This window comes from Hydra vulgaris, chromosome 06 (assembly GCF_038396675.1).
Source record: "Hydra vulgaris chromosome 06, alternate assembly HydraT2T_AEP".
Lineage (NCBI taxonomy): Eukaryota > Metazoa > Cnidaria > Hydrozoa > Anthoathecata > Hydridae > Hydra > Hydra vulgaris.
The window spans coordinates 56273387-56288586 of NC_088925.1; the positions used below are offsets into that span (position 1 = coordinate 56273387).

At 28.2% G+C, this 15200-nt stretch overlaps 1 protein-coding gene across 1 annotated transcript in view; it reads left to right on the top strand.

Moving 5' to 3' along the window:
* LOC136081995 (uncharacterized) overlaps window positions 1-15200 on the top strand; it is a 73921-nt gene that overhangs the window by 44507 nt on the left and 14214 nt on the right. Inside the window, exons 4-7 of the mRNA XM_065800523.1 lie at window positions 5899-5940; window positions 10891-10977; window positions 11109-11183; window positions 11284-11442. Of these exons, the coding sequence (XP_065656595.1) occupies window positions 5899-5940; window positions 10891-10977; window positions 11109-11183; window positions 11284-11442 (363 nt within the window). The remainder of the gene's footprint in view (window positions 1-5898; window positions 5941-10890; window positions 10978-11108; window positions 11184-11283; window positions 11443-15200) is intronic.

Here is a 15200-nt window from a genome sequence, read left to right on the forward strand (position 1 = left end):
AGTTTAACTTAACAGTTTTGTCAACTTTAATAAATTGTGTGATAAAATCTATTCCATTATAAATTTTCCTCCATTACATTTATTTTTTAGTTTTTTTATGCTACAACACAAATTAAACAAAATCAAATAAGTAAATAAAAGCAAAATATTTTTGATTTTTGTAATTAAAAGTAAAATATTTGCATATTTTAAGAAGAACAAAAAAGACTGTTCAACTTTGTTTAAATCATGAAACCAAAAAAAATTACTCACTTGCTCAGTCCCTCTACAATATTTTAAACAAAGAAATGTTAAATATTTTTAAAATGTATGACACAAGAGACAAGCACTTTTGAAAAAAATTAGAATTTATTCAGGTTTTTTGTAAAAAAATTCAACACAAATTAACAACAAAATTATTTAATTAAGCTTAAAAGAACTAATAATTTATAACTTGAATTAATTTCACAGTTACAAAGTATTGACGAAAAGCGGCACGCTAGGCTGCTCCGAGATGAATATACAGTCTTTAGCTTTCAAATGAAAATAGTCTTTAGCTTTCAAATTACGGTCAAGTGCTATTATAATGATATTTCATGTTTTAAGTAATTTATATTTGTTGAATTTATCGTATTTTGGGTTAAAGTGTTCCATGAATTGACCACTAAGTTGGTGAAGAAGTTATTTTTTTCCGCCCAGTTTCGAACAAGTTGTGCTTTGAGTTGTTAGATGTTTGTAAGATTGAAATCTGTACTTTGATTAAGTTTGGTTGACGCTGAGAGATTGCAAAGTTAATTATGTCGATTTTGCTGTTACTTTTGTCTGTTGAATAAGAATTGCTCTTGCTCGTCTTTTGGTTAGCAATGTCAGGTTGAATCTTCATAGTCGCTGATTGGAAGATAAGTACTTTAAGGTAGAGATGTGTTTCGTGTCTCGTTTTTGAGCTTGCTCGAATTTAACTATATCTTGAGCTAGATATGGTTACCACTAGCACTGCAAATTTCAAGTGGGGGTGAACATATGAAATTTTCAAAATGCGCACAAAACAAAAATACGGGATCAAAAGTCACTTTTAAGCATGCAAAGCACGGTTATCAGCTGATGCAGTCATAAATACCTGACCTTTAAATCATTTATTATTACAACACCAAGATCACCTTTAGATGTTGTTCATGATAGCTGGTGCAATTGAGAGTGTTTTTCATTGTTTAGGTTGCAGATGATTTTTTATTCTTGTTGCAACAGTTGTGCATGACTATGTACTTATATACATTAAAATACACGAGCCATGTGTGTGACCATTTTACTGCTTCTTGAATGTCGTCTATGAGTTTAATGGTGCCTTTGTTCAATTTGATCACCCCAATTATTTTACAGTGGTCTACAAACATTATGAAATGGTGTAGTATTTCTTCCATTAGATCCTTTATGTATATTAGAAATTGGTGTGGTCCGAAAACAGATCCTTTTAGCACACCGTATCTGATCTTGGACTAAACTGAATATTGTTTTCTATTCAGATTTTTTATTGCCAAGATTTACACGTTGTAGGTGGTTGGTTACACAGCTCTGGATCCATTTGTGCAAGGTGTCAGTCACCCTGTACAAATTCAGCTTGTGCATTAGTCGACAGTGCGGAAATCTGTCAAATGTTTTTGCAAAGTCTGTCAAATGATGTCTGTTGTCAACTTTTGTGGGTAGCTTCTGTAAGAATGTCACGAGATTTAAATAGGTTAGTAAGGCAACTTTTTCTTTTTTTGGTGTTGAGTAGGACTGATGAGTTTATTTGTGGTCAGGTGATCAGCAATGTGTCTGTGTATAAGACTTTTCAATACCTTGCAAGAGACAGAAGTGCAAGAGATAGGTCAGTTGTTTCAGGGGTTCGACTTCTTTTTTGAAGATGGGAGTGATTTTAGAGCACCTAAATAACTACACCAAAAAATTGAATCACATTGATTTGGTTTTTATCAAAAAAGATTAGCTACAACAAATTACACATTTTTAACTAATTTATTCAAAAATTTATTCCTTATTAAACTAAAAACATTTTTTAAAGAAGCTTTACACAATTTTAAAGTTGGTAAATTAATTTTAAATAAAAACCATCCAAACATACTAAATTTTTATAACTACACATAAAATTAAAAAAGTCACTAAGTTCAAAACTACATTTGGAGTGGTTTTAACTAATTTTTTTCTTACGCATAATTTTTCTGATTAATGCCATCACCATGTGTATTTTTGAATTCTGTCATAAGATTTAACGAGATGTTTGCTCACCCATAAGTTACTGTATTTATGTTTGTGTTTTGCTTAAATCTGAGACTAAGTGTGAGCTCAGCTATATAATATCAGAGTATTAACAGTGTCAAATTGCTAATGAAAGGGGTCTCTGTTAATGCTTTTGATGTGCATTGTCAAGACCATACAAGGAGCCCTAAGTTACGACTTTAGGTTAATTAGCAGGGCTAAAATAGCTGCATACCTGGTTTTTTGGGATATCGTGCTCTATCTATCAATTAATCAAGTTTTTATTAAATTTAAACCATGCCTAGAGTAACCAAAAATATTAAACATAGAAATTCATCTCCATATTATTTTAATCTATATCTTTCACAATTATTCATGGTCTTTAAAGTAAATTCCCATAATTTGATTCTTATTTTTTGAAAAATTTACCAGACTTGCTTGCTCTTTATGAGACTAATTTAAATTCTGTTGTTCATTCTTCAGATCTCAGTATTGATGAGTACTAACACTGCAATATTTAAATGCTTGACTTTTGGGCATACATACCTAGCAAACATTCTATAGCGGATATTCAGTAGACTTTTATACGCATTTTGAGCGGTCCACTGCAGTTTTGCTCATTGTGGCAACCGACAAAAGTGACTAGCCGATAATTAGCCACTATTAACATTTAAGAAAGTTATTGGCACGCTGTTTATAGCAACTGACACAAATGGTCCACTATGCAACCGTTGAGCAAAACTTTGATAAACCGTTTAAAATGTCTATGTAGATCCACTGCATATTCACTATAACGATGTTTGCTGGTTAAGCATCAATTCACCTGTTTAGCAACAAAATAAGGTTTGTATCCTCTAAACAATTTTTTTATGTGATTCTGCTATCACCTCTTTGCTCTAACAACTTTATCTTTGTTCTTTTTTGTTCTTTTTCTTCTCAAACCTACACTCCTTTTGATCTAATTTTTTAATCAAATTGACCATATTATTTCTCATTACCCCTCCGCAAGTATTATTAATATTGGTGACTGTTCTCATCAAACTGAATGGCTTAGCTCTAATACCAATGATCCTGTTGGCACTAAAGCTCATAAGTTCTATAGTTCTTAATATTTTATCCATATATATAACTTTGTGACTCGTTTTCCAGACAAACCGAATTACTTACCTTCATTCCTTGCCTTTTGTGTTGTCTCTGACCCTAGCTTGTGTTTAGTTTCTTGTTGTTCTTCTTTTGGTGGATTTAACTATCCAATAAACATTTCATCTCGTTATAAAAATTTCATCTTGTACTTCTTCTTCAGATTAACCCTATCGTTGCTCTACTTACCACTGCCAATAAGGTGACTGGGATTTATTTACTGATTTCCTTCGTGACGCTCTTGAGATGGTGTCCTTTCACTCTCTGTTGATGAACGTGTTTACAACGTAGCTTTCAGAATCAAGGCAGGTGTGAATGCTGTTATCCCTTCTCGTCGGTTTCAAGTTCTGCCTTACCTTTATCGTTTTTTATCGTGTACGGCTACTATATTTAATTGTTTTTTTTTTTTTTTTACACAAGAACAGCTCTCTTAAAAACAAATTACGATTTATTATTACATGAAATCAATGCAAAAAGGTGATGTCCTTTGCTAAGCTCCATTATACTTTTTGAAAAATCTTCAACAGCTTCATTTACAAAGGTTAATTAACATTCTCTAATTCATAGGACTGATCTTATTACGTCTCCCAAGAATAAGGCAGTATTATTTCTAAAAGACTTTTCTTTAAAAGTGTTCTCCGGAGTTCTCTCCGATTCTTTCTAAACTTTTGAATAAGTGATTGAATTAATCTTTTTTTCCTTTATTCTCCTGTCTTGAAAAAAAATCTTCTTCTTTTGATTCTAAGAACTGACAGAAGATTTTGATTCTGATCTCACTTCTGTAACAGGTTGGGGCTTGCTGTGAGATGTGAATTTTAACAACATAATTCAATTATTTACTGCAATAAACAATACTGTTAATATTTCTTTATTAATGAAAGGCAATCCTCTCACTAATACATGAGCAAAAATAGGTTAATAACTTTCTATCTTCTAAACCAATTTTTATAAACAGTATGTGGATGACCTACTTACTATCTTTAATTCTGAGTATAGAGCACAATAATTTTTTAATTGTCTTAATAAAAAACTTAAAAATTTAAAATTTAAGATAAAAAAAGAAAAAACAAAACTAGATTGCTTTTTTATTTGTTAAAAAATCTTATTCTTTTTTGAAATCAGTTTATCATAAAAGAACTTATACAGATCTGTTACAAAACTTTTTTTAGTTTTGTTCCTTCTCTCTTGCAATTTGGTCTTATACGTTATTTGATTGATCGAATATATATTAGTAATAAAATATGGCTGGGGTTTAATAATGGCGTAAAAAATCCTTCTTTTGTTTTATAAAATACTCTTTTCCAACCATAATATTATTGTTTCTGAAATTAAACCGTATATTGATAAAAAAATGCGCCCATCTGTTTCTGCCATAAAAACTCTACCATAAAACACTTCAACCTTCCATTTATTGGAACTTATTTTAATTATACTAAAAAAACTAAAAAAAATTGATAATAATTATTGCAAAGATGTTCTAATAAAATTAATATGTATTTTAGAGTTTTCGTGTAAAATTTTTTGAAAATGTAATAATTGTATAACGAAACATGCCAAGTATTAATAAACTAGTCTTATTTTTAAGAATATTTATTGTTATTTTTATTTTTCATTTTAGTATTACTTTTTAGTTTTTGTTATATAACTATACGTGATATACAGAGACAATATTAAGTAATATTAATGATAAAACCAAAACTCGAACAAAAAAAAAAAATTATTTGTACCAGGACCTACATAACTCCAATAATTTAATGTTGCTATTTTTTTAATTTGATTCTAAAAAAAAATATATTTACAACCTTTTTTTAACTTTGTGCAAAACTAACTCTATTAAATGAATTTATCTTACAACTTTTCCGATCAAAACAAATTAGAAACATAAGTTAATAACATCAAAAATTTTATCATGAAGTATAATGTTTTGTCAATAACTATTACTACAAATGTAAAAATATCATGTCTGATTTTCATTTTAGTACTTTGTTACACCACCTCTTGCTTCTACGACTGCTTCTAAATGTCTTGGCATGCTTTTTTACAATCTTTGACATGTCATCAGAACCAATTGATTTTCAAGTTTTGCTGAGAACCTCATAAAATTATTTTTATTTGTTCGTTTTGAAGGAAACTAAAAAAAATCCTCTATATCTAAAATTTATATCTATATCTAAAAAAAAAAGTTTTCTTTAAAAAAAAAGTTCTGGTATACTTGCATATTTTTCACTTTGGTGTCACCCCGCTGTGTCATGTCGTCACCCAGTGTTGCCCGCACCATCTAGCGACGCTACTGATCAGACCGTACCGCTGAGTTACAAAATCTCTCACCGTTTTTAATATGCGGTTTTGCAAATGCTTAACGGTTTATATATATATATATATATATATATATATATATATATATATATATATATATATATATATATATATATATATATATATATATATATATACTTATTATAATGTTTTAATTTTTTATTAGTATAATTTTTAATTTTGTTAATATTTCATTATTTTCTAATTTTAAAGATACTTAATTTGACAAATCAGTTAAAAGAACAAAAAGAGCAGGTAAGGTGTTATGTTTTTGTTAATTACATTTAACATATTTAAATAATACACAATATGACAATATAAATAATAGAGGTTATTAAAAATATTACAAAATTATTTACAATTTTTATTAAAATGTTTGTATCTTTTGTTATCATTTATGTTTTCATTGCTTTGTTGCATTGTTTTCATGTTTGAGCTTTTTCCCACAACACAAGTTTAAAGTTCTTTCTTGTTCTTTTTTATAGCATTTACTAAATATTTAGATGCTTTACATTTGAGTTACCAGTTACTTGTTTTATTGTTTATTGGTAACTAAACTCTTGGTTGCTAATAAACAATAAGTGTTAATGATTATTTTCTGCAAATATTTCAGATAGAGTTATTATACCTAAAAAAAAAAAGTAGTTTCAGAAAACAGCTGCTTTCTGTTCTACATTTTAAAAAATCAGCTGTTAACAGCTGTTTTGTGTTTTTATTGAATTTATGGCATTGTTTTTTATAAAAGTAAAATTTAAAGAACACGAGAAAAATACGAGTCCAATAGCATAGAGTCTGAATGGTGTGATTGAACCTTTGTGCAAAAGTTAGTCGAAATTAAAAAAGCTCTTTTAATGTCTGTGGACGTTGGTTTAGATAAATATGGAGATTTTTTCTATTTTGGAATACAGCTTTTTACAGTTCTGAATTAGAAAACAACTTGTGTTTAGCCATTTGAACTTATCGTTGACTGTTGAAATAAAATTAACGTTTTCTTTTCTCAACAATAAATCCTATTCCTCTTGAAGGGATAGTGAAGCTAGGCTAGCTTGATGACCTTCAGAACCAACAAAGTTGTATTTTTCTTCATCTCATTGTGTTCCAAGAAATCTTATTGCCAATTTTCCATCAAAAAACAAATTTCGAAATCTATAAAATAAATTCATCCCACTGTTATTTGATCTTTTACTCGTTTGCTTCTTGATATTTTTAAATATCTCCTTTCCATTATTAAAATTGTTATTAAAATTATAAAGTTTTTTCAGCATAAATCCAATAACAGTATCAACTGTCAAAAGCGTTAAATGTTCACGACTCAGTGTCTCAACAGCAATTTTGATCGGCCCCATGGCATTTTCTACATCAACAAAGCATTAAAATTCACCTTGTTAATCAGATTCAGCATATTTAACTTAATTAATGTATCAAACAGGCAAAGTTTTGTTTTAATCAGTGAATCAATCATTGTAGGAATTGAATTCCAATTAGGTTTTTCTTGTTATGAAAATCAGCGTTAATAAGCTTTTACCTTTTAAATGACCCCGCTCTCGCTTTTGGAAGTTGATATCTTACTTTTTTGATTGCATCGCAAATGAACTGATTTTTTGTGATAATACTAAAGGGTATTTTATTTGTGGCCATGTCAAAAATTACTTCATTTATGCTCTTACATTAAACAAAATCAACCAATGTTTTAGATTTCTTTCCAGGAATTATGTTTAGTTAGGGACCGATCATGCTTTAACTTTAAGCGCATTTAAGCTCGTGGTTGATCCTCCAGAGCACTTAATGACATAATTGCAGTGATTGCGAACTTCTCCAATGCCCTTAGTCATAGAATACTTTCGTTTTTGCGCAAATCCCAAACAGATGACATATCTATTGAATTAAGTTGTACATCACATACACATATACAATATTTAATCTTCATAGTATCAATAATATCTACATTCTATAGAAATTTTGAAATATTATTCTCTAAATCTATTAATCAAGCCAATAATATTAACAAATTAACCTCACTGTTATGTGTTGTATTCTTATTTATAGAAAAGATCATCGGTATTATGTTTTATCTTACATTTCTTTATACATTATACTAAACTATTACAAGCAATTATATTATATTAAAACTATGAGTAGTTTCTCGTATCGTCCAACACTGCTGAATGAAGAGCTTTTATTCCATTAATGCAAGGATTCCTTGTCCGGAATTAATTGCTTAAGGGAATAGTTTTTCAATCATTATAGAGTTTTTTTGTATTTTCACTTAATTAAACTGCTTGCGCTGCAATCTTTAATTATTATTCTAAACAAGTATTAGGAATGATTGTCCAATGGAATTGTCCATTAAATAGTTTAGCCAATTTAATGAGTCTTTCATTGCTTTGATTACTTTAAATCAGGGATGCGGAGTCCCAAAAAAGACTCCAGATTTGAAAGTCACAAATAGATTACTTTATCCTTGTTTTTGGTATCCAGGAGCTCTAAAAATATAATCATTTTATGGACTACTAATAGGAAAAAAATTAAGATTTTTTAGGTTAAAAGAACAATCTTCTTGAATTAGGATTCCTTTGGTATAATGGCGGCAAGGAATCCGGGACTCGAGGATTCCGGGCTTAAAAACAATAAGTTTCAAGTCATTGAATCTCATGAACTTTTTTCTTATAGCAGATTATAAGTCAACCATTATGTTTAGAGCTTCTGAACTCTACAGACTTGGAAAAAGTAGAAATATAAAGCTGGAGTCCATTTGGTACTCCGCATCCTTGCTTTAAATTTGTACTAAAACAAAACTTTATTTGAAATATCTTCATCGTTGGTGTCACTAATAGTTTTTAATGTTTGTAGATTTTCATGAGACCCAGATTTTATTTGTAGGAACATTTAGGGTAATGCGCATTTTGGTTTCTCTACTACAAAGTTTTCATTATAACCTCGAATAAGGAGAATTGGGTTATTTTTAAAGGTTGTTGTTTTAAAGGTTAAAAATTGTGATCCAGCTACATTTGCTTAATTTTCTTGTAACTATGTGTGTTTACAGAGAAAAAAGAGACTGGTCCTTATTAATATCTTATCGCTAACTTTTCAAAAGTAAATTTGAATTGAGTTGTGTAATAGGAAAGTGCTCAAAATAAAAATTGCAAATGTAATTTTTGCAAATGTATTTGCAGTAGTACTATTTCTGCAAATAAAATCACATTTAGGGTGTCCCAGGCACCCCTTATACTCTAAAAAAGATCTGTTCATATTCTTAAAACTTTCAATTGGTATCATAAGCAACTCGGTTAAGTTTTTCAAAATTATTTTGGATTTAGCGGGAGCACAAGACACTTGAACATTTACCGGGTCCCTAATATTATAAAAAAAAAGGTTTTCAAAAGTATGTCATTCCCCAACATGAACTCAAAAGAAGCGAAATTACATAAAATAATAATTATTTTAATAAAATAATATTTTAGAGTCTATTGCAGAAAAAAGACCTTTAAAACTAAATATGAAAGAAGTGTATTTTTCTGATAATAAATCCCAAAAAAATCCTAATATTATAAACAATCACTTTTTTCTAAATTATTAGAGACCCGGTTAAGTGTTCAAGGGTCTTGTGCTCTCCCTAAATCCATTGAAACTTTGAAAAATTTTAACCGAGTTGCTTGTGAGAACCAATGGAAAGTTTTAAGAATATGAACAGATCTTTTTTGGAATATAAGGGGCGGCTGGGGCACCCTAATATATATATATATATATATATATATATATATATATATATATATATATATATATATATATATATATATATATATATATATATATATTTATATCTATAAATATATATACCTGGAGAATTTTTCTCTAATATTTAATTTTGCTGTTCTAAATTATAAACTTATTAAAACACATGTATTTCACACAAAATATGGAACAATTACAAAGTTTTTAATGTCAAATTTCATAAAAAACACTTAATATTTACTCTTTCCTAATTTTGCCTCAATCCCAGCCAATATTCGCCGGGGAATAGATTCATACAAGTTAGTTATAAAATCCTGGGGTACGTTGTGCCATTCTCTTTAAAGTACTTCAAAACATTCTTCAGCATTTCTGGAAGCATGTTTGGCATTCTTTCTGTCTAGGTAATCCCAAATATGCTCAATTATATTCAAAGCTTGACTCTGGGAAGGCCAGGTCACCAATTCCAGTATTTCTTCCTCTGCCATTTCATTTAAACAATTTTTTGCCACTCGGGAACAATTTTTTGGGTCATTGTCCTGCTGCATAATAAAATCGTGACCTATTAGTCTCATTCCGGATGATATAGCATGGTGCCTTAGGATATCCACTTAACGTTCCCGGTAAGTCGCCCCCCTATTTTGATCAAATCACCTACTCAAGATGAAGATAAACAACCCCAAATTTGTAAAGAGCCTAATCTGTGTTTAAAAGTAGGGTTTAAACACTCGGGCTGATAGATTTCTTAAATTGTTCTTCAAACATATTGGCGTCCTTTCGTTCCAAAAATTTCGAATTCGGACTCATCGGTGTACATAACCCGATTAAACACTTCCTGGGCCCAATCTTTGTGTTGTTTTGCATATCAAAGTTGCTTTTCTTTATTGCCACACCGTAATAATGGTTTTTGAATTGCAACACACCCTCTTAATCCCAATTTAAGTAGGTGCTGTCGAATAAAAGAAGAGCTGACATTTTTCCCAGTTGCTGTGTTAATGTTTTTTGCCAGCTCGGTTTATGCTTTTTTTGTGTTTCTTAAGGATAGGGTTTTTAAATATTTATTTTCATCATTTGTTAGCTCAGGAGGTATATATATATATATATATATATATATATATATATATATATATATATATATATATATATATATATATATATATATATATATATATATATATATATATATATATATATATATATATATATATATATATATATATATATAGGGTAGGGTTTAGAAAGAAAAAGTAAAGAAGTTATAAAGTTTTTAAATAACATGGCTTTTTTAACCTTAGTTGCCAGTCTGTCACTCGGTAGGTGAATACAAAAAAAAGTCTCATAAATTTTTAATATTCATATGTTTCACTATACATTATCTGTAGATCTTATATTTATATAAGACATTTAAATGTGTTTTCTCTTATATATTTGATACATTCAAAGTTAATTTACTAAAGTTAAACAAATATTTTTTAGTTTCAGTTGGTATTCAAGAAAAATGATGAAATAGTAAATTTAACACGTGATGAAATTAAAAATTCTACTGAAAAATTTGAAATGAAGGTATTTTTCATGAATAAAACTTTTTCTTTGATGCTCATACAAATGAAGATTTTAAAAAGATTTTCTTTAGATGATTAAGAGATTCTTCTCATTATTAATGTTAACTTCGATAGTTGTTTTTCAAACAATAGGTATCTAGTAATCTTTCATCTATAATAAATGATGTTTTTTGGTTGAAAAATCAGCTGGATCTAACTAATAGATCAGTATGTATTTATTGTTTTTTTTGCAAGATTTATATATTTATAATATTATTAAAATTTTGTAAAAGTCTTTTTTAATAAAACAAATAGTATTTGAATTTAGATATCAAATCTTACTTTGAGAGAAGGTATTCAAGGACCACGTGGATATAACGGCTCGGAAGGTCCTGAAGGAAAAGCAGCTAACTTTAAAAATTGTAAATATTCCAATTTCACAAGAGTTGGATCCATGCAAACAAATATAAAAAATGATATGATAACCGTAAGTCTTTAAACTTTTCATAAAGAGCCATGTCAAAGTAGGCATTTCAATTTACAATAATTGTATAATGTTGAAAGTTGGTACGTTTAGTTGACCTTGGGGACATTAATAGAAATAAAATAATAAAAGTTCCCACTGATCCCACATCTGCAAAAAATGTAATTTAAGGTCAGAAGTAAAAAGGAATTGTTTTTCTTATTTTTCTTATTTTAAATGGTAAGTTTTATCATATCATGTAGATCAAGCAAAAGTGTACATAAAAAGTACAACTCCACAGATGTTTTTTGCATCAGGACATACATCTACAAAAATTGTAGCACAATTGAGTTTATTAGAACGTCTACAGTGAAAAGCTCTTAACTAAACTTTGATAAATACGACAGTTCATTAACTTCTCTAATTGTAGCATTTCATGCAAATCCAAGTTGCATTAGCATGAAATGCTAATTAGCACACGGTAAATGTCCTAATGCGTTCAAACGAAAAAGCATTTCTTTGATGCTGCTTAACTACAAATGCCGAATCTCCGCTTAATTGGCATCTTATTGGCAAATGCGTTTAGCTCTTACAGACTTTTTGCAATCGACTCTATATTAAAATATTAAACTTAGTCATAGTTTTGTTTTATATCCCTCTTTATTCAAATTCTCTAAAATAATGCTTCACATATTTCGTTATTTTTTTAAATATAATACATTTTTCAATATCATTTTATGCAATTATGTTATTTATTAGTGGTATATGAACTTCTTGTATAACTAAACTTTTTGGGGTAACGATTTAAATGAAAACCATAATGTCAATGAATAAATGTAATAATCTTTATAACAAACAAGTTTCAATACAGGACACTCTACTGATCATGATATTCTTCATCACATTCAGACTATTTTTAGATCTTAGTAAGGCTTTCGACACTGTTAATAATAGTATTTTAGTTAAAAACTACAGAATTAAAAATATAAACATAGCTTGGTTTAAAAGCTACTTATCTAATAGAAAACAATATATTTAATGAATAAATGAAAAAATTAACAGTATGACAATTATGGAACGCCGCATTACTTGCGGCGTTCTACAAGGATTTATATTAGGACCACTTTTATTTTTAATTTTTATTAATGAATTAAGAAAAGTCTTTAATATTCTAGAATCAATCTTATTTGTTGATGACAAAATTTTATTTTGTTCTCATAGTTATATAATAACATTAAAACGGTCAACATTCTAAAACTAACCGAATGGTTAAATATGATTAAACTTTCAACTTGTTCAATTAAAACTAAGTATACTATTTTTCATCGCCTCCACACAAAAGATAAAATCCCTCTTGCACTTCCAAAACTTAATATTAAAGAATACATTGTAAAAAGAGAATGTTCAATGAAAATTTTAGGTGTCATTCTAGATGAAAACATAAATTGGAAAGTCAACTCAAACATGATTGAAAATAAAACTTCTAAAATTATCAAATTACTTTATAAAGCAAAACCATATTTAGATCAATCATATTTGAAATACATATGTTACTGATTTATTCATTCATATCTTAATTATACAAACATTGCTTGGTGAAACACCAACAAAACAAAGACAAAAAAGCTATTTTGCAAGCAAAAACATGCAATTATATTATTATAAAATGCACACCGCCTTTAACATTCAGTACCATTGTTTGACAACCTAGAAATATTAAATTAGTACTAAATAAATATATATCATCTAATTTTTATGTATAAAACTTATAATTCAATACCAAATATCTTCAATCCATTATTTAATAAATTTCAGCACAAATGCGTTTAACCCAAAACTATAGGTCCACCAAATTCTCAATAACTTTTAGAGGACCCAATCTATGGAATAAGATAATTAGTAATGATATTAAAACACTTACAAATCTTGAACAGTTTAAACAAAAGCTCAAACTATTTCTTTTAAATAAAGAACAAATAGAAATTTATTTTTAAAACAATCTATAAAAATAATATACTTGAAAACTATCTACTAATGCATAGTTTATTTGTGTGGAAAGGTCTTAAGTCTTTAATTATATACATTATAGTCAATTATATTATAAAAAAATAGTTAAAAAGATTTACAGCATTTATAGATTTTAACTTACGATATTTTAATTTACGAGATTTTAATTTACGATAATTTAAATTTATTCTTTTTCTTAAATAAGAGGGAAAAAAAAATTTATCTTCTTTGAAGTTTTCTTATTTTTGATATTATCTTTTTTTTACTTTCTTAACTTTTACTAGAAATAACTTTAAAAGACTCTATTAAACTATTTGGCTTTTTATATAAACTTCTTAGAAACACTTTTTTCTCTTATTTTTAATTTTAGTTAAAACGTATTTATATAAATATCTAGAAAAAACATGGGACTTGGTGATAAAACCTGCCTTCTCTCGTCCATTTGCCATCTTAATATATATTATAAAATAGGGAACTTGTAAGTATTTGTACGGCTAAATAAATGAATTAAAAAAAAAATCTTCAAGCATTCGACTAGTCGAGGAATAGTTGATATTATCAAATACTACTGATTCGATGTCTTTTCAAATGAATGCTGTCGTAGTTTTTAAGATTTAAAATCATTTTTTTGTTTTGGCTTTTCTTTTCATACCAAGCTTGGTTATGAATATCGCAGTAATTGTTAAAAAAGTTAATCAGCCCGGTTTTTCAGTGAAAATAATTTTATTACCATGCTTAAACTTCAAATGTATCTTTTATGTTCTGTTATCTAAATCTAGATTTTTACTCATTTATATTTTTGCAATATTTTTAACTCTTCTAAAAAAACTGACAATTATTATTATTTATAGAGTGTAAATATTTCTTCCATCGCATCATTCGTAGATTCATCTTAAGGATGACGAATTTTACCTCCGGTGATTGGTCTTAAGGAGGATTTTTTTTTATTATTATTATAATTATTTATTTTAGGTGTCTTCTTTTTACCGATGTTATAAAACTTGCTCAATGTGCCATGGAACCACGGATATCTAACTTCTGAGGCAAGCGTGCTAACCACTGCGCTGTAACAACTTTTATAGTACTTAACTACAGCATTAACTAAATCATGTTCATTCTCAATGCAAACAATAACATTTTTGCTACGTTATTAGACCGACTTTTAGCAACCTTCAGAATTAAATCTTTGAATTCAAACTTTATAATAGCAAAAATAGCAACTTTTTCGAAAAGGTTTACGTCAAACGTCAAAGGTTTGACGTCAAACATTTTGCCGCAAATTAAAAAATACTTTTTCATTCAAACATCGCTGCAAAATAACCAATATTTTCATACAATAATCAGATTTCCCTACGCAAGCTCTAATACAAGGTGCACTAATTTTAGATATACTGGCTTGATCCATATTTGGGGTGACAGAAGTCCGGACATTTTCGATTCCGGGATTTCGAGATTGAAAAATTTGTCTCCGGGAAATCCCGAGATTGAATAGAAAAAAACGCAATTGTAGAAAAGAAGCTTAAGAAGAACTAACATTTTAAGTACTCATCAAAAACTTAAAAGTGATTAGTTTAATGATAATATAAATAAAATGATTTATTCATTAATGAACCTAAGTAGATTAAATTATAAAACAATACCTTAAAATGATATCACAGTATAAATAAATATAATAACAAAAAGTATTATAAACATGCATGAGTATATATTAGTTATATATATTTTTGAGAGTACTGACCTAAAATATCAAAGTGTCAATCATTTCATTGCTTAAT